This window comes from Bactrocera tryoni, chromosome 3, assembly GCF_016617805.1.
Source record: "Bactrocera tryoni isolate S06 chromosome 3, CSIRO_BtryS06_freeze2, whole genome shotgun sequence".
Taxonomy (NCBI): domain Eukaryota; kingdom Metazoa; phylum Arthropoda; class Insecta; order Diptera; family Tephritidae; genus Bactrocera; species Bactrocera tryoni.
The window spans coordinates 12919037-12938515 of NC_052501.1; the positions used below are offsets into that span (position 1 = coordinate 12919037).

Here is a 19479-nt window from a genome sequence, read left to right on the forward strand (position 1 = left end):
TTTGCTCAGCTTGCGATGCAATAAATACCGTGCGAAAGTAATCCATCGCTAAACTCTTAAACTCATTCAGCTTGAAGGATATGCTTTGGTTCTACTAAATATTGTGTTTTAAAGCAAAAAAAGTTTCAAGTAACTAACTTTTTACCTATGTTTGTTTACACAGCTCATCAACCAATCAATGAATTATAGTGATTACGAGCCCTGGCATACAGAATTAGACTCCTCCGGTGTTGGCGGCGGCCATGGCGGTGGTGATGGCAACGGCCGTGGTGGCAGTGGCAGTAGCGGTGGTGGCTTAGATAACTCCGCCGACTCTAATCTGTCAAGTGATAATGATCGTATTAGTTCTTCGCCAGACAATCAATTAAAGAGCGGCTCAAGCAACAGCGGTGGTGGAAAATTCAATTATGTATGTAGAATTTTGGACATTATAAACTTGATATATTTCATAACTCTCTAACAAACAGAATGGACACCGTCGCTGTCGCGCTTTGTATGATTGCGCTGCTGATAATGATGATGAGTTAGAATTCAAGGAAGGAGAGATATTAATCGTGCTTAACGAACGCACAGATGATGAAAATTGGATGGAAGGTGTGATTGAGGGTGATCCCTCACGGCATGGCATGTTTCCAGTCAGTTTTGTGCATATGCTACCTGATTAAATGGCATAATAGGTATACAATGATGGCGATGGATAATATATCGCAAAGGAATGCCACGCATTATCCCAACGACTTACTCAGTGTAAAAGTGAAGCGAAAGGAAAAGCAAATTGCGGTAAACCTAAGTAATAATGACGCACAGACCAAAACGTATTATAACTGTATACTAAATGTAATATGAAAACAATGAAAAACTTTAAATATTTCTTTGCTAGATGATAAAGAAAATGCTACTACTACCATTTGCTTTATATACTATTGTCCTGGTGATATGCTAATAATAATAAATATATACTCATAGATTTATTCATGATGCAATAAGGAATGCATTATTTGCGATAGTGTTTACAGCTATAAAATATAAAATACCTATTAAAATTTCCATGATGGTGATGCAAGTGTTGATTATTGAATATATGTGCGGCTATTTATTCATGCATGCGACACATTTAATTTTGTCTTACGAAAGAATGCCTAAGAGCGAATTTGAAATAGTTGAATTAGTTATATATTTTTTAAATTGGTTAAAATTTTTAATTGAAGTTAAATAGAAATTCGTATTTACGACGAATTAGAAAAAATAATGCTCGATTTTCCAATAAATTTTAGACTCAAAACATATCGACATACTGAAAATCATGTATTAAAAGTCATTCAGTTTATCAGCAAGAATCTTGCAGTATTCATATTCGCAATTTTATTTCGTAAATATTTACATTATATGTGAAACATTAGAATATAAAAGTCGTGCATGTTTATAAGAAACATTTAACCAATATTTATACGTGTCAACAAAGAATTTTGAAATAAATGTTTAAAGATACTAAAAAGCAAATTTATTGCATCTGTTAGCATTCATGTTGATTCTTATTGTACATTGTCGCTGTTATCAAAGAAATGTATAAGCTTGTCTGCAGAGTGTCTAATATTATTGTGCTGCCATAGCAAGAAAAAAATTTATAATTAAAATAAAAATGATAAAAAAGTAATTTCATTGCTTAACAAAACAGGAGGAGTTAACACGTATTGCAAGTCCTCAATATAAATACAAGTTGGTATGACTTTTGCAGCCTAGTATCACATACTTCATTATTATAAAAATAAAATGTTTTAGTACTGCTTACACAACTAAATTAAATCAAAGGAATGCATATGTTAATAAAGTCAAAGCTTACAGAAAAGTTTATATAATTAATAAAAAAAAATAAAAACATTATGTATTCATAGTATATAACAAAGTTATTTCCAACGTTAAAACATGCAAAAGTAAAGGAAAATTTATCTTTAATTGTAAAGTATTAGCGATTAGAAACAAATACATATAAAAAATCAAATCAAAACTGTTGTACCTACAGTTGTGTATCGAAATTGTAAAGATATTTGTAGAAAACTATAGATTGTAAAATAATTATGATTTAGGTCCTATTTACATACATATGTATATTTATAATTTTTTATCTGCATAATGCATCTCATGTATATGATTTACCTTTATATGCTTTATATTTTTTTTATCTAAATGGTTTTGAAACAAAACTTTTGTACTATATTTTACTTAGGTTGTCAGCGTCGTTTTTAAGTTCTACTGGTTTTATGCGTTTTATTCTTCATAATTCATATTTTATCAACGCATATTTCCTTTTCATATTCCTTGCATTTGTAGGTACGTATGTATATGTACATATCGACAGAATGTGTTTTATACTTATACTCGCTTCAGTATTCATCAACTGTAATCATTACTATTAGCACTATTATATTATAGCGACTATCAAAAAATGAAATCTTCAAAGTTACTGTCTGTATACAAAACGATAAACTAAAAGTATCATTATATAATTATTTAATTTATATTTTAATAGATCAATAATATATTTATATATTTTACTAAGCAAAGCCTACACAATGACAACTAAGTACACTGTTTATTATGTCACAAAGATAATATTATAATTAAAGGTTGTTATTGTGTTGCCTGCATGTTTGTATATTTATCCCAAAGTCATACTCACACTATATTCAGTAATGTATTCTATATTTATTATCAGTTTTATTTTTTAATTATTGAATAAATGTAGAAGAAGTAAGTTGTTCGATGTCCAAAAAAATTGTTAGGAGGTTAAACCAACATTTAAGTGTACACATATATTTGTATATATTTTCCTTGCCCTTTGAATAGTTTCTAATAGTTACTAGCTGTGGTAAAGTTATATGAGAATAAAGTTAAAGTACACATGGATATGAACAAAAAATTAAATAAACAAATGGTTGAATTATCATGATCTGAATGAACTCGTGTTTTATTGCAAGTAGTGGGCTTAAGGGGGCATACCATTTAATAATTTATTACAAATTTGAAAATAATGTTTTGTTTTTTCTAAATTATAAAGTTCGCTTAAATGTTTTTTTTCGTATCTATACGATTTTTGGTTTAACAAATTACAACATAATATGCGATACTATTATGTATCGCATAGTATATGAGATACTATTGATTAAAACTAATGAAACCATTAATTTATATTTTTTATAAACAAATAGCATGTTATAATTTGAATAAAAAAAAAAACGTTTATCAGCACTATTAAAGAACGTCAGCTGAAAGGTGTCTGTAGTTAAGAAGAAGAAGAAGAACCAATGCCGCGCCACTCCAGTCATAAACATTATTATGCTGCCATCCAATTAGAATAATGAATTTTCCAATATGACCTTAACATTCAAACCGAAAAAGAATCAATCATTTTAAGTATAATGACATGTAATACAATAAGCGGTAGTAGCACGCTTTAACAAATTATCTTCCATTTTAAATAAATTTTTATTTTCAAATGTCATTGCATGTATTACATAAAATTGAGTATTGTGCTTAGTTTTGTGGGTCTGGCAGCGATAGCATCGACATCAAAAGCAGCAGCAGCAGCACCAGCAGCGGTAGTGATTGAAAGAAAATAAAGACATATTTTACAATTGGATTTTCGGCATTATAATATAAATAATAGATGTTTTGTATATGGTTTAAATTAATCTGAAAGATTTTGAAGTGTGTTTACAGTATTCAGTGCGGTATTATAAAATTTTGCAGCACGTTTTGCATATGAAAAAAACTGTTAGGGTGGTAGTCCGTACGATATACGACGGCAATCAGGCATCCAGCTGAAGTACCACCATCCATTTGCGAACGTCAGAGTAGTAGTAGAAGCGTAAAGTTATATCGAAGGTGAGAAAAATTCGCCAATGCGGAAGCAAATGAAATAAAATTATTTGTAACCCAGGCAACTTTACATCGTTTCGATATGATGTAAAAATTGTTTATATTACATTTGATTTCATACTGTTTTTTTATTTATAATCTATAATAATATTTCCAGGTTTTTTTTCGTGTCCAGAGCTTTATTTGACTTGTATTTAAAGTGGTGATAGTTTCTTGAATAAAGCAAACAGTAATAGTAGGGCTGTAAATACCGCCGTCACCATTAGCGCCGCTGGTGCAGTGCGGAGAGCGAACTATGAGCGCCGCTAAAAAATACAAACTTATGGACACAAATGACCAATTGCAGGATACTGAGAATTACACAAGCAATCGTTTAAGAAAACAAGGAGACAGTCATTTTTATAGTCCCTCCACGTCGGCTCGTTGTGCTTTGGGACAAAATTTGAATCAACCTTCGGCAACGTCAACTTCACAACTACCGTTCAACATGAACAATAGTAATAGCAATTATGGCATCGGTAACAATACCAATGGTGAAAGACGTGCCAATTTTTCGATGTTAGATGGGGCACATATGAACGATCACCGTTCAGCCACAACTACCTCAGCGTACTTCAATAAGATGGGCGCAAATAATGCCTCGAAACCGGGAGATGTTAAAAAAATTGTAATAAAAAACTTCAAAGGTAAGTTAATGAAAATTAAAAATATTTTGATGCTCATAAATACAAACTATTTTTGTTTATATAAATAGTGAAACCTACACTGCCGGACAATTATTCGGAACATACATGTGAAAAATTGCAGGAAGCAGTTGTTGCAATTCAACAATCAAAGCCAATTAGGTACTCATTGGAAGAACTTTATCAAGCTGTAGAAAATATGTGCAGCCATAGGATGGACGCGCAGTTATATGGAAAACTTAGAGAACTTACTGAAGCTCATGTGAAACGTAATGTCGAATCCTTTACAGGGGGAAGCATGGACAAATTGGTAAATATAGAATGTTATTATTAATTAAATTTTTCATTAATTTTTTGTAACATTTTGTCTTGTTAGGTGTTCTTAAAAAAGATAAATGGTTGGTGGCTGTCGTTTTGTCAGCAAATGATTATGATGCGCAGTATATTTTTATATTTGGATCGGACATATGTTTTACAGAATCCTACCGTACATTCAATTTGGTGAGTTGCAAAATAAATTGAAAATTATTATGCATTTATAATTTCTTTATATTTCTGACCAATAGGGACATGGGTCTGGATCTTTTTCGTACTCATATAGCCATGAACGATCAAGTGCAAAAACGTACGGTGGAAGGTATACTTATGTTAATCGAAAAAGAGCGAACAGGCGATGCGATAGATAGGGGATTGCTCAAGAGCCTTGTTAGAATGTTATGTGACTTACAAATTTATATCAGCGCATTCGAAGATAAATTCCTGATTGCAACAAAACAATTATACCAAGCCGAGGGACAACGTAAAATGCAAGAACTTGATGTGCCCGAATATCTGCGCCATGTCGACAAACGATTAGCCGAGGAAAACGAACGTCTTTTGCACTATCTAGACTCTAGTACTAAGTAAATTGTGTGATTGTTTTTGAAAATGTTGAGCTTGATTTGTTATTGCAAATATTTCAGATATCCATTGATTTATACTGTAGAAAAGGAGTTACTCGCTGAACACCTCACACACATCTTACAAAAGGGTCTGGACACACTACTGGAGGAGAATAGACTGAGTGATCTCACGCTCTTGTACAGCCTTTTAAGTCGAGTCAAAAACGGTACCGCCGAACTGTGTGGCAACTTCAATGGCTTTATTAAGGTAGATCTTTAAATTATTAAAATTTTACAGTTGTCTATTAAATTGATACATTTGATTTTTGTAGAAAAAAGGACGCACTATTGTCATTGATCCAGAAAAGGATAAAAGTATGGTGCAGGATTTATTGGACTTTAAAGACAAGATGGATGTGATTGTGCGCAATTGCTTTGAACACAATGAAAAATTCACGAATTCCTTGCGAGAAGCTTTTGAGTTCTTCATAAATCAGCGCGCCAATAAACCAGCCGAATTAATAGGTATGTTTGAGGGCGATAATTATTTACAAGTAATAAAACTATAAATACCCACAATACTAATAATGCTACTAACATTAGCCAAATATGTGGATATGAAGCTGCGTGCTGGAAATAAAGAAGCCACCGAAGAAGAGTTGGAACAGATACTTGACAAAATCATGGTGCTATTTCGATTTATTCACGGCAAAGATGTATTCGAGGCATTTTATAAGAAGGTAAATAAACACAACCAACAAGGCTTATGGATTCCTTATTTTATTAATATAATTTTTAGGATTTGGCCAAACGCTTACTTGTGGGAAAGTCTGCATCGGTGGATGCGGAAAAGAGTATGTTGTCCAAATTGAAGCAAGAATGTGGTGGTGGATTCACTTCAAAATTGGAAGGCATGTTCAAGGATATGGAACTGAGCCGAGATATTAATATTGCTTTTAAGCAATATGTCGCAAATATGGATCGCGAAATAACAAGTATGGATTTGACTGTTAATATTCTTACCATGGGCTATTGGCCTACATACCCGCTAACAGAAGTCACTATGCCACCACAACTTGTGAAGCCGCAACAAGTTTTCAATAAATTTTACTTGGCTAAGCACAGTGGTAGAAAGCTGCAATGGCAGCCTACACTAGGCAATTGTGTGCTCAAAGCTCAGTTTGATGCGGTATGCGATGCTTTATTAAATGTGTAACAATAATTAGTTTTCTCTTTTCTGTTTAAAAAGGGGCCTAAAGAATTGCTGGTTTCATTGTTTCAAGGGCTTGTGCTGTTACTGTTCAATGACAAAAACGCATTAAGTTTCGAAGAGATCGTTGCTGCTACAAATATTGAGGTAACACTCACACATTTTTATTGTCTAGTGGAAGGTAAAATATGTTTTTCCTTTTAAAGGATGGCGAGCTACGTAGAACATTACAGTCATTAGCTTGCGGACGCGCGCGTGTTATTACTAAAACACCAAAGGGCCGTGAGGTTGAGAATAAAGATTTGTTCCAGTATAATAACGAATTTACCAATAAATTGTTCCGTATCAAAATTAATCAAATTCAAATGAAAGAAACGGTATGACAGATTTTTTATTTTTGATAAAACAATTATTTTGTTATTTATTGCTATTTTTAATTTTAGACGGAGGAGCAAAAAGCTACAGAGGAACGTGTATTCCAAGATCGACAGTACCAAATTGATGCAGCCATTGTGAGGATAATGAAAATGCGTAAAACGCTTAGTCATAACTTACTAATCGGTGAACTTTTCAATCAACTTACGTTTCCCGTTAAGGTAATAAGAAAACTTTCGGTTAAAATACTATTCATAGCTATTTGTCTATGACCACTTCTCAATAAATCTTTTTTATGTCTACATCTCTCCAGCCTGCTGATTTGAAGAAACGGATTGAATCACTTATAGATCGCGATTACATGGAGCGCGATAAAGATAATCAAAATCAATATAATTACGTTGCATAAATTATAATTTATAAGGCTACTTACAGCTGTTGGAAACGTTCAGAAGCACGCCCATTTTCCATGATACCCATTTTACGAGTATACTCTATTTCATTTGAAATTGAAAAAAAAAATCAAAGCATCAACATGAGCGTTTATACACATCATATTTTGCTTTACGAACAGTTCCAACCTCTTTGTTTACGTATAATGGAAGCATCTCCGTCTCCGGCCTAAATGAATTCAATATAACAATTTTCAATCGAGCTAGGTGTGCAACAAAGTTCTATGCTCTAGCTTAGTTTGGATCTGTGAGTAAGGACTGATTTGCACAATATACGAATATGCAGAAAAGAAGCGGAAGTTAAACCCCAAGAAGCAGTGTCCGTTCGACGTATAAATAATTGAATTACAAACATATATCTATTAGTTTTCTTTTATAACTTCTTGCATAATGCAACTGTGTTTGATATAAATATCGATTAAAATTAAGTAATTTCTTATGTATGTTCCCAGATAGACACATGTATACACCTGTTGCTATTGGCTTCTCTTGAAATCTAACTTTAGTGCAGTGCAGAGAAGTTGTAATTATACAAACGACATGCTAGAAAATTTGCGAAAAAAAGATATTTTTTAAAATTTTGAATGTGAAATAAGTGGGGGGAAGTAAGTAGATGCTTATGCGTAGATATGTTTAGTGTTAAATGAGTTAATATAATTCGAATGAACGCGTTGGTTGGCGAAACAAAAACTTGTTCTCTTTTTATAATTTAAATCGTAGTGTATTACATATAATAATAAATTCGAAGAAAAAACTATACATAAATGTAATTTTAATAATAAAAGATTTGAGAACGTGAATATTTGATTTATGCTAATGTATTTAGTTGAAGACTTAAAAGTGGAGCAGCTTTCGAGGAGGTGACTTACGATGAAATCCTTGTGTGGACAACTTTTTTATTTCACGAGGTACCTCCATGTTATTTGACAGGGATTATTGTTAAAGACAATGGTCCAATCTCCGAAGGAATTGCTCAGTTCGGACCACTGTATCATATAGCTGACATACAAACAGACTGATCAAATTCCAGTTTTTGTATGGAAAATTTTTTACTTGTGAAGGGTATTACAACTTCGGTGCAACTGAAGTTAACGTTTTTTTGTTATTAAGTTATTTTTATCACACTTTTCGTTAATATATTTATTTAAATTGTGTTTTTTGCGTTACTGTAAGTAAAACTCCTAAATTGATATTTACTTCCTCCTTTAAAATCTTAAATTAACGTTCAGAAATAATAACTTTCAAATTAAAGTTTCAAAACCAACTCCTTTTAAGATATTTATGCATATTTAAGTATAAATGTACTATTCAATAATTCTTTATTTACAAAAAATTAATTGTTTAATTGTACAATTGTATTTAGTTTATCAATTTCACAGAAAACATGGCTGGTAACCTTAATATAACCTAACAAATTTCTTTTGATAACAGCATATACCACACTGGTCGCCGGTCAGTGAAATTCACGTACTACTGCTTACTATTATATTGTATATTATTGTAAATACAAATGGATGGTGTTAATTTGTTCACACAATTCGTGGCCCATCATAAACCACAATTGGAATCGTCTGGTGTGCCACAACATTTTTGGAAATCCTTGCATCGTAAATTAGTAAAGGAAATTTTTGATGCCGGCATATCGCTACAATTATTGTTGATTGATTACGATGGAGATGAAGAAAATGGCTCAGAAGCACCAGTTGTTAGTGCAAACAGCATTACAACGCCAGTCGCAGAGGAACCACGTCCAATGTTTGCCCTTACGGTAGCTCGTGAAGGTGGAATTAAGGCCGCGGATCCAGATGCTATATATCTCATTGATCACGCCTGGACATTCCGTATGAATATGGCTAGACAGCAACTAACACAACATGAACAGTTAACGGATCGTATGTGTGCCATAATGGGTGTCGATATTGATGACGAAGATCGCATTGATCAAGTCTTGGTTAAAATGTGGCGTTACTGTCTTTCATATACTATTGCCAGTAATGGTCTATCTGATGAAGAACGACTTCCTATTTGGTATGTGATGGATGAAGTTGGTTCCGCCGTAAGCCACTCGGATGATCCTAATTTTCGTGTAGTTCCGTTTCTATACCTAAATAACCAAACAACGTATAGCCTACTTTTTCCTATACGTGATTGTGCTTATGAAGAATATGTAACGCGTGATTTTGTAGAATATGTGAGCAGGGATAAAGCAGAACGCGAAGCTCTATTATTGCCATGGCGTGCTACTGATCTACGTGAAAACTCTTTTATGCAAGTTGAACCTGATTCAGAATACTTTTCCACTGGTCATATACCTGAAACGTTCCCTGAAGGAGACACTGCTCTATTAAAACCTCAAGTAAATCGTAATCAACCACTAAAGGTTTATAGTGAATATGAAGTGTTAAGCGCACATCTGACTGATCCTTGTTTTCAATTAGTTGGCAATCAATCCGAAGCTGATGTGCTTTGGTTGACACATCACTATAAGGACTTTGCGGAATTAGCCCTTAATACGCCGAACAAGTTTATAAATCAATTCCCTTATGAATATGTTCTGACAATCAAAGATTTACTGGCAATTACGGGGAGGCGTGCAGCACAGGAACATCACAATCCTTCTACATTGGAGACATATCCTCGCTGGCTGCCAACAACATTTAACCTAAAGACGGAATTGCTACAATTTGCATCATATTATCAACATCGTGTTGCAAGGGGTCTTGATAATCACTGGATTGTGAAACCATGGAATTTAGCGCGTGGAATGGACACCGACATAACGGACAATATTGTACAAATTGTACGACTGCCGATAACTGGACCGAAAGTCGCCCAAAAATATATCGAACGGCCGGTATTATTTAAACGTACTGAACTAGACGCTGAGGTAAAATTGTATTGCATATAACTCAATTTCTTTACAAAACTGTTAACTTCCACATTTTTTAAAGGTTAAATTTGATATACGCTATGTGATATTGGTTAAGAGTTTTCAACCACTGGAAGCTTACATACATAGAAAATTCTTTCTACGATTTGCTAATAAGTCATTTAGTCTAAATAACTTCGATGACTATGAACAACACTTCACTGTAATGAATTATCATGAAGAGGCAGAGTTGCGACACATAAAATGTGAAGATTTCTTGGGTTATTGGAAGGAGCAGTATCCAAGACATGATTGGTCAACAATTCAAAAGGACATATGTTTGATGTTACATGAGATACTAACTTGTGCATCCAAGCGCCCGCCTCCATGTGGTATACCGCCTTGTCAGCAATCTCGTGCACTTTATGCCGCCGACATAATGCTTGAATGGGAAAAAACAGATGAAGATAAAACATGTCAAATGACACCCAAATTGTTGGAGATCAATTGGACACCGGATTGTAAGCGTGCATGTGATTACTATCCAGATTTCTTTAATGATATTTTCAAATTACTCTTCCTCGATGAGACTAATAATGAAAGTTTTCTGCAATTGGAAGCGAGCTCTTAGCTACGATTAATAAACTGCCTTAAGGTTCAAAGTATTTATAATAAATTCATTTAAATAAAAAATAAAGGGCAGCAAAATAAGTAAAAATAATTAAAAGTTTTATGAAGTAATATTGTGATATATTGAAAAATTTTAAACTCTGGTTTTCTGCATTAATATCATATATGTACATCATATACATTAATTATAATTTGTACGTTATAGAAAATACAAAAAATTCTAAAAGGTGTTAATGAATATTTATTATTACTTATAAGGGTTAAGAAAGAAGGTAAATAAAAAAATGCAACTCAAAAGTGCATTTCAGCCTATTTTGCTGACTTTCACTGAACATACCTTTTAGACGTTTGAAGAGAATTTGCGAAAACGAGAAATTTGACATTTGTGCTTTTTCTTTGTTGGTATTAATTTATTTTGAGTGGTTGAAGTTGAAAGTTATTTTGTGAAATATTTGCAGATGTGCATATTAATTGATACTAGGTAACACATTCTAAGGAACAAAAGTTATATTATATTTATCCTAAAATATCTGCAGTTTTACCCGATAAATTGGTGGTAGGTAATCTCTTTTCCATAATATATGCAAATGAAATGTCACTGAAACTGTGCTCTATGTTTATTTTTCCACAATAGTGCTTATATATGTATGTATATATACTATGGTTTGGAATTTCTAAAGACACAATTGAATAAACAATTAATATATATACATTAGAGTGAAATAGGAGTATTACTTTGATCCATCTTTTTGACCTACTAGACTACACTCAAACAAATAAAAATGAGTCAGTTTCCTACTACGTCATGGAACATATGTATGTATGTATATGTCGGTGGCAAAATATAGTGAAATTATGCTTATCAGTGCTCGTACAGAAAAAAGTAAATAAAATAAACACATTGAGCAGGAAGGTACAATATAGCTATTAAATGCTTAACATTTCTTCAGCGTACTTAGCTGCATTAAATTTGTCATGATTGTTTATATTTGCATAAAATATGATATGTATGTATTGACCGAAATCGGCATTAAACAACTTCGTCCGCAATGAGGATTTGTATTTGTTCATATAATTCTGTATAGCGATTTTACTGGATTTAAAAAACTATAGCATTATACCAAATAGTATAAAAATATAAACAATAACTTTTATTGCATCTTATAATTGCTTAAATTTGTATTTTCAGGAACAGTGAAGTATGTATCAAAAGTTATTATAGTTATTAATTTTTTACATATCCAATTCATATTGAAAATCACATACGGCTATATAAGCACTAGTAAATGTAGATTATGTCAGTTAGTGATGCCGATGAAATACGATCAGCTGCTGAATTGCTGATAACAAGCTCTAGACACCCTATGGCCTACCGCAGTACAATGAGTGGGCCAATGTCCCCCAATTATGATATGTGTAAGTATTTTAAAAATGTTTATTTTTAAACGTCTTAGGATTCAACTACAAAATTATTATCTGAAAAATGAAGTCATTAAACATTTATTTTATAGTTGAGGTTTTTAATGGGATTTTCCATCAATATTATATTCTATTTGAAAAACTAAAAAAAATACTGAAGTTAATTTATTTACAGCACGTACACATTCCATCAATTTGATCACCGAAGAATTTCTCGGCGGTTATATGCAGGATGGACGCATGTCCGTGGTACGTCGGTTTTTCTGTCTCTTCGTGCTTTTCGACTTGTTTTTCGTATCGTTACTGTGGTTAATATGCATAATGGTAAGATGGTTTATTAGAAATTAAGAAGATAAATAACGATTAATATCCATGTGCTTTATTTCAGATCAATGGAGACAATATATTTCAAGCATTTCAGAAACAAATCGTCCATTACACGTTTGGCACGTCGTTATTCGATGTAGTCGGAGCCGCCATATGCCGTTTTGTAGTACTCACATTTTTCTATGCGTTAATGTACATAAACCATTGGATAATAATTGCAGTGAGTAAACCTCAAAGTATACATATGTATGTATGTTATAGTATACATATGAATGTTATAGTTAAAGTTATACAATAATTGTATTTCCTAAATATTTTATTATTAACTTTTTTATATGAATTCAGTTGAATTTATTATAACGTCAGGAAAATTGGTTGTGTGGCTAAGCGCATAGGAAATTATATTTAAAGAACTACTTTGTATTAAAAGAAGTCACAGTTTAAGAAACTTGTTTCAATATACCCAGATCAGGGTATATTAAGTTTGCCATTAAGTAGTTATTGGATGAAAACTCTTTTAATTGTTAAGATATCTTCAAGTAATCTTCTGAACAAATTGTTCAGTGGAGAGCCCTATAGCATATAGATGCCATATCGGCCAGTTTAAATTTCAATTTAGAACTTTTATGCTATAAGAAAAACACGGTAATATAGATTTAGTGCAACTAAAGTTATCGTTTTTTCTTGTGTTTTGTTTTTTAAATTTTTTTATTTACTGCGAGCGTGATTTTATTCACATTATAAAATATGCACATACATATGTATGTACATAATAAAGTTGCTTTTTCTGATCACCCTACGAATGTACATACATACATACATACAAACATATATATGCATAACATCTAACATTTATCAGTATATAAATGCACTAAGGAAAAGGAATACATACAACCATACATACATCCAAGTGTATATGCACATCATAACGAGTATATCGCTAAGATATTTTCCATAATTCATTTAACTTGTAACTTATTTCACTTGTGTATTGCAGTTATCTACGAGTGGTTCATGCCTATTTTTAATCTCCAAAGTCTTCGTTTACGATGTGAGTCAAACATTCAGTTTTTGCGCATATTATATTTTATAACTGTAATTAATAAAATGAATATTAAATACTTACATGCATGCACACTTTTGCAGTGGGTTGATTCGCGCCAACAGGTTTTCGAGGTGATACTGATTATAACATCATTTGTATTGGCTTGGGGAGAGGCTTGGTTTCTGGATTGTCGCGTTATACCACAAGAGCGCCACGCGCGCAGCTATTTTTCCTGTAAGTGGCAAAAATACATATTTTTATATATTTGTTATATAATAATTATACTAATTTTAATTTTTTTCGCTGCAGCAATAACAACTCCAGAACAGCGTTCGCCGATGATGGCACCATTTCTGGCTTCCCAACCGGGTCGCAATGTGCCGGAGAGTATTTTTTATTCACCACTAGAAACAGTGCACAACAGTGATGACGACGACGATGAACAGGTAAGTTTGTAAGACTTTGTGAGAGTTGTGTGGGCGTCGTATATTCTTACTATGCATATACTTTACATACACACATACATACATATGCCTAAAGTAAAATTTTAAATTCACTATCGAACTACTTGATAGTTCAATTGCTTCAAGGTCAATACCAGCATTGATGTTGACTGTGATAACGGCATCAATTACCTCTTTGTTTTGCCCATCGGATTTGCATAGCTTGCACATATGTATGTACACCGTACATATCGTTCTCTTTTCGCTTGTATAATTCTACTTCTTAGAATAGCAAAGTGCTCTGATTTATTCCAACTAATCAGTAAGCGACTATAAATTCCTAAAGTCAGGCATTAAAATTCAGTTGCATTTCAAATTAGGGATATTCAAATATAAAATTCGCATTGAAGTTGTGAACGCAGAAAATATTCAAATATTTACATTTTCAATTACATATAAAATGAAGTTTCTTTTTAAACCTACACCAAATGTCGTTTGTGGCTTTGGCATTGAAGTCATAAAACGACAATTTTCTCAAAACTCTGTTAACATGCAACAGGTTAACACTCTAAATCCAAAGTTGAAGATTCTATTTTCATATCAGATTATAATTTCATAAAAATTTTCTCATACAGGATGAAGAATATCATCAAATGGCTTTGGATTGTGTGCGTAGAGCGTACGAACTTTTCGAATCGCCCGATTGGAAAGTGGAAAAGGTGACGAGCAAAGGTGATACCATACGTAGTACTCAACGTGAGAAGCTGGGAAAAATTTACCGACTCACAGTAAGTTTTTAGAACGAAATTTTAACTTTTTTTGTAGTTGCATAATGTAGTAATCAGGGTTATGCTAATAATAATTAAAATTTTTAATTACAATTTTGAAATTTTAATTTTTAGTCCTAACATACTTCAAATTTCTGAAAATTAACTTCTCAATCCAATTTTTAATCCAACAATTTTGTGATTAAATACTGAAAATTTAATTTTTTATTCAAAATGTTTGATATTAAAATGGAAAATTTGATTTTTTAATCTAATAATAAAAAAAAATTAATTTGATTAGAAATTGAGAAATTTTTTTCTTATTTAAAAATTGGAGTAACTTTCATATTGCAAAATGAAATGGAAAGGGAAAAAAGAAAGTAAATTTTTTTACTGAAGTACTACAATTAAAAGCAATTAAATAAAAAATAACATAAAAAGCGTGTTTAAATTGAATTAATTTCGTTATTTAATTAAATTTTTTTTTGTTTTTAATTATAACGGAAATTGGCAATGCAAATATTTAATCAATTATTTGAAATTAAAAACTATTTTTAATTAAGATATGCGGGACTACAAATAAAAAAAAATCAAATGTTAATTTAATGATTTATTTAATGCATTTGTTGCAACCCTAATGGAAATACATTTATTATCATTCGTATTTTACCGCTATTTAATATATAAAATTATAATAATTTGAATATTTCTTAAGGGACGTATCAAGTATCCAGCCAAGGCACTGCTGGAAGAACTCTTCTATAGAATTGAAAGTGTGCCTAAGTGGAATCCGACTTTACTGGAATCGAAAATTGTGCATGTAAGTGTATTTCTATATTCTATACATAACTCGTATATACGATATAAACATAACAATAATTACTTTCTGCAGAAAATCAACTCCTACACAGATATTACATACCAAGCCAGTGTGGGCGGTGGCGGTGGTATGGTAAAGAGTCGCGATTTCATTAATTTGCGTTGTTGGCGACTCTTCCGTAATGGCAGAATGTGTGAGGAATCCGATAATGATGAAGAAGCCGACAGTGGCAGTGATACGGCTGGTCCGGCTAGTGTTTCCACCGTCTCCGATGATGACTCTGTAACGACTACACAACCCAGCAGTGTCGAAAGCAATCGTGCGAAATTCTCCAGCAGCGGCAGTGTAAAGGGGTTGCATGAAAGCGCTGGCGGTGATGAAGAAAATCGCAGTGGACGTGGTGGTCCTGCTTTTAAAACATTAAGTAAAAGTTTGGGTGCTAAAGATTTCAGCACGATTGTGCGTATTGATCCTGATGAACCGCCACCATTCGAAGAGGACACATTCGAGGATGCGCATGACAATGTTGATGATTTGACGCGTCTGGTGCAGAAAGAGGCACGTGCGGAAATGCAAACTGTACAACAGGAAAGTGGTGATACTGGCGATGGCGCAGCCGTAAGCGGTGCGCTGGGGGCGAAGGGCAGCAAAAATAAAGTATATTTAAGTGCGGCCATTAGTATTGATTATGCGCCAGTGCCGCCCACCACTAAGTATGTACGGTGAGTAAGAAAAAAATTTTAAAATGTTTTTTGTGATGAAAAAAAAATTTCCAAAATTACAATCCATTTTTATATTCTCTTGTAATTTTCGATCTATCAAAGTGGTGAAAATATTGTGGCCGGTTTTGCACTTCATGAGATTGCTGGTAAATCGGATGCTTGCATATTCGACTGGATTCTGTGCTTGGACTTAAAGGGTTACATACCACGTTATGTTTTAGACACTGTAAGTCTGCTAAACCTTTGAACTATTATCCATCTACACTATTATGTTGCATTTTAAAACCCTCCACTTATGCTTTGCAGGCCTACACTACTTTCATGAATGACTATATGAAATATCTGCGTAAATATGTAGCTGAATTACGCACAAAACGTAAACGTACGTCTAGAAAATAGCCGAAGTTAAATATGATCGCCAACAACAACATTGTCGATATATAGCTGCTAACGAAAGCGGGTATTATGTAATAGTAAATAAGTTTTTGTAGCTTTAGTTTCCATTATGTGTGTGTGGAATGTATTTTTTAACAATATAGTGCACAAACATTTTCATTTATACCCACAAAAAGAAAAACAAAAAAAAAAACAAAAACAAGAAAAAAGAAAACTAACCACATCCTAAAACTAATATAGTAATTTAAAATTGTTTAAAAAAAATCTAAAAAATAGGAAAATTATAGAACTGACATAGATCTTTATTATTGTAATAGCTTTACAAATTAACTGTTACTATTTGAAATTGTACAAGTTACAAAGCTACATATTTAATTGCTAATGATTGCTAAAAAAAAGTTTAAAACTGTTGCCCATAGCTTTGCAAACTATTTACTATAAAATTGAAAAGTTGAATATTTTTTTACACGATTGGGTTTGTCAATATAAGGAAAAAGTATAATTATGTACGTTCTCATCCGTACACATATATTTACATAGTTAGGTTAGAGCAAGTTTTCCAAGCTCCGCTATATTCATATAAAAATTCATTTCATTCAAATAACCGTGCGAGATTTCTTCGGCATTTTGTGTCTATGTGGCATGTAAAAATTTTTTTAATATTTCATGACATATTAAGTGATAGTATACAATTTGTAAACATTAAACAGTAAATATAATGTAACAAATATAACACAATAATCAAAATCAAAAGGACTGATGAATGATCAATTTCTGATGCTAATTAAAATGGCTGTTCTGTTATTGGTTTACATATATACGTACGTTTGTATGCTTTATGTTTTTACGGAAATAAATATACATATATATATCTGATTGAAAATGCTACCAAAATGATTTCGTTGAATCGGACAATGAAATCCGGTCTGTTCCAGTTACGAATATTCGTTTATTATGTTATGTATCACTGGAGGAGCTACGAATATTCGATTATTATGTTATTGTAGTAGTAGAAAACATTCCTGGAGGAGTTAAAAGTTCTTGGATGGACGTACACCCGATCGTTGGAATCTTAGATGCGCTGTCAAACCAACATAAAGCTTCGTCAGGTTTTATTATTGGTTTTGTTTGAGTGAAGCTCATTGCTACTTATTATAGCCTGTTGTAATATATGTACACCAAATAGCTTACTTAGCTGTCTTCGATTCTCCATTCCTCTACTCGCTTCTGCTCTCTTCCTCTCTTTTTACATGTAAAAACACAAACAAAGGTATAGAGTTGAAGTATGAGTGAGTGTATTTCGCTATTCATTGTAACAAAAAAGCACCCCCACGACAATTCCCACGTACCTGAATTGGCCCGGATTTCATCCGGCTTTTGAAAAAAATACAAACAGAAACAAAAAAGCACCCGGAAATTGCAACTAGATTCCATGGCTAAATGTTATTACAAAAAATGTATTTTGCTAAGTTGGTAGAACTATCCTTAATTACCATGCCAAATATGCTGCTTAAGTCGGTAAACCTCAGTAGTGTGTTGCGATTTTTACAATGGATAAAAATATCAAACAAACAATTTGTCTAAAATTTTCTATTTCTAATCAAATTCCGTGTGCTGAATCGAGGCAAATGTTGGAAAAGGTGGTTCAGTTTTATAAAAACACAAGCCTACGAGTGGTACAAAGTCGTTCCGGACTACCTTCGACCTTTTCAACCGATGAAAATATTAAAAAAGTGAAGGATATGGTGCTTAAAAATCGTCAGGTAAGTGTTAGAGAGATGGCAAGAGAGCTCGACATTTCTCGCGAGTCCGTTCGAATGATTTTGGTGGATATTTTATCCATGAAACACGTTCTTGATCGACTAGTCCCGATAAAGCTAATTTTTTTTCAAAAATAGTACCGTAAACAGGTCTCTTCGGATATGCTTGATTGTGCGAATTCTGATTCCACATTCATGGATACTATTATAACTGCCTGTGAGACACGGGTTTATGAATTTTACATGCAAACAAGTCAACAATAAGTGGAATGGAGGGGAAAATCCGAGCCGAAAGCAATAAAACCACGCCAAAGCCTTTTAAAAATCAAGGCATCATTGTCTATTTCGATATTCGTGGTTTGGTGCATCATGAATTTGTTCCGGAGGGATAGACGGTTAATAATGAGTTCTATTTGACAGCTGATTGTTTGCGACGCGAGAAGCTTGCCTCTGGCGATCATCACGGCTACGGAATCCTTAAAAATGCTGCGAAAATGTTTGGGGAGTCTACTTTATCACGAACAAAAATGTTTGAGAGGCATAAAGCATTCAGTGAAGGTCTTGAAATCATCGAAAACTCTTCTTTCAATTCGTCCTCTGTTAATGACGATAACATACATATGTACATATGTTAAAGAAAACATATGTATGTTTGAAAATTGTCATGTTTTCATCAGAAAGATAGCAGCGGATCTCTATATCTCTTACGGATTAACTCAATGATTACGGCTAATCTTTTGTGTATGAAGTATGTCAATGCTAGACTTGTATCAAAAGAACAGAATCTTTTGCAAAAACGAAGTA

The 19479-nt window shown here is 32.8% G+C and overlaps 4 protein-coding genes across 14 annotated transcripts in view; all 4 read left to right on the forward strand.

The window, feature by feature from the left end:
• LOC120770325 (arfGAP with SH3 domain, ANK repeat and PH domain-containing protein) overlaps nucleotides 1-2953 on the forward strand; it is a 29378-nt gene extending 26425 nt beyond the window's left edge. For 6 of the 7 annotated variants that reach the window (XM_040097708.1, XM_040097710.1, XM_040097711.1 and 3 more), the window contains 2 exons: nucleotides 164-409; nucleotides 468-665. In XM_040097708.1, the coding sequence (XP_039953642.1) occupies nucleotides 164-409; nucleotides 468-665 (444 nt within the window). Of the gene's footprint in view, nucleotides 1-163; nucleotides 410-467 lie in introns of all 7 variants that reach the window. The other variant, XM_040097713.1, reaches the window with a different exon arrangement.
• A 617-nt stretch (nucleotides 2954-3570) lies between these two features.
• On the forward strand, nucleotides 3571-8167 carry LOC120772892 (cullin-4A). 2 transcript variants are annotated; one of them, XM_040101763.1, is made up of 13 exons: nucleotides 3571-3882; nucleotides 4034-4562; nucleotides 4631-4869; nucleotides 4936-5060; nucleotides 5126-5461; nucleotides 5522-5708; nucleotides 5773-5965; nucleotides 6044-6180; nucleotides 6240-6629; nucleotides 6690-6797; nucleotides 6857-7027; nucleotides 7094-7246; nucleotides 7339-7434. In XM_040101763.1, exons 2-13 carry the CDS (start codon nucleotides 4172-4174, stop codon nucleotides 7432-7434), a joined length of 2526 nt encoding a protein of 841 aa, XP_039957697.1. In that variant the 5' UTR covers nucleotides 3571-3882; nucleotides 4034-4171. The 2 variants fall into 2 exon arrangements, with proteins under 2 accessions (XP_039957697.1, XP_039957698.1); XM_040101764.1 differs by lacking the exon at nucleotides 3571-3882 and having other exon boundaries at nucleotides 4172-4562; nucleotides 7339-8167.
• A 754-nt stretch (nucleotides 8168-8921) lies between these two features.
• LOC120772893 (tubulin--tyrosine ligase-like protein 12) lies at nucleotides 8922-11068 on the forward strand. The gene is made up of 2 exons (XM_040101765.1): nucleotides 8922-10364; nucleotides 10429-11068. The coding sequence occupies exons 1-2, from the start codon at nucleotides 8988-8990 to the stop codon at nucleotides 10975-10977; spliced, it is 1926 nt and encodes a 641-aa protein (XP_039957699.1). The 5' UTR covers nucleotides 8922-8987; the 3' UTR covers nucleotides 10978-11068.
• Nucleotides 11069-11389: 321 nt separating this feature from the next.
• LOC120772894 (steroidogenic acute regulatory protein-like) lies at nucleotides 11390-17787 on the forward strand. Of its 4 annotated transcripts, none has more exons than XM_040101767.1 (13): nucleotides 11390-11532; nucleotides 11611-11621; nucleotides 12166-12392; nucleotides 12571-12719; nucleotides 12784-12942; nucleotides 13720-13773; nucleotides 13869-14001; nucleotides 14077-14213; nucleotides 14846-14998; nucleotides 15693-15797; nucleotides 15870-16519; nucleotides 16622-16745; nucleotides 16826-17787. In XM_040101767.1, exons 3-13 carry the CDS (start codon nucleotides 12272-12274, stop codon nucleotides 16916-16918), a joined length of 1878 nt encoding a protein of 625 aa, XP_039957701.1. In that variant the 5' UTR covers nucleotides 11390-11532; nucleotides 11611-11621; nucleotides 12166-12271; the 3' UTR covers nucleotides 16919-17787. The 4 variants fall into 4 exon arrangements, with proteins under 4 accessions (XP_039957701.1, XP_039957703.1, XP_039957700.1 ...); XM_040101769.1 differs by lacking the exon at nucleotides 11611-11621 and having other exon boundaries at nucleotides 12166-12175; nucleotides 12279-12392; XM_040101766.1 differs by lacking the exon at nucleotides 11611-11621.
• The last annotated feature ends 1692 nt before the right edge of the window (nucleotides 17788-19479 follow it).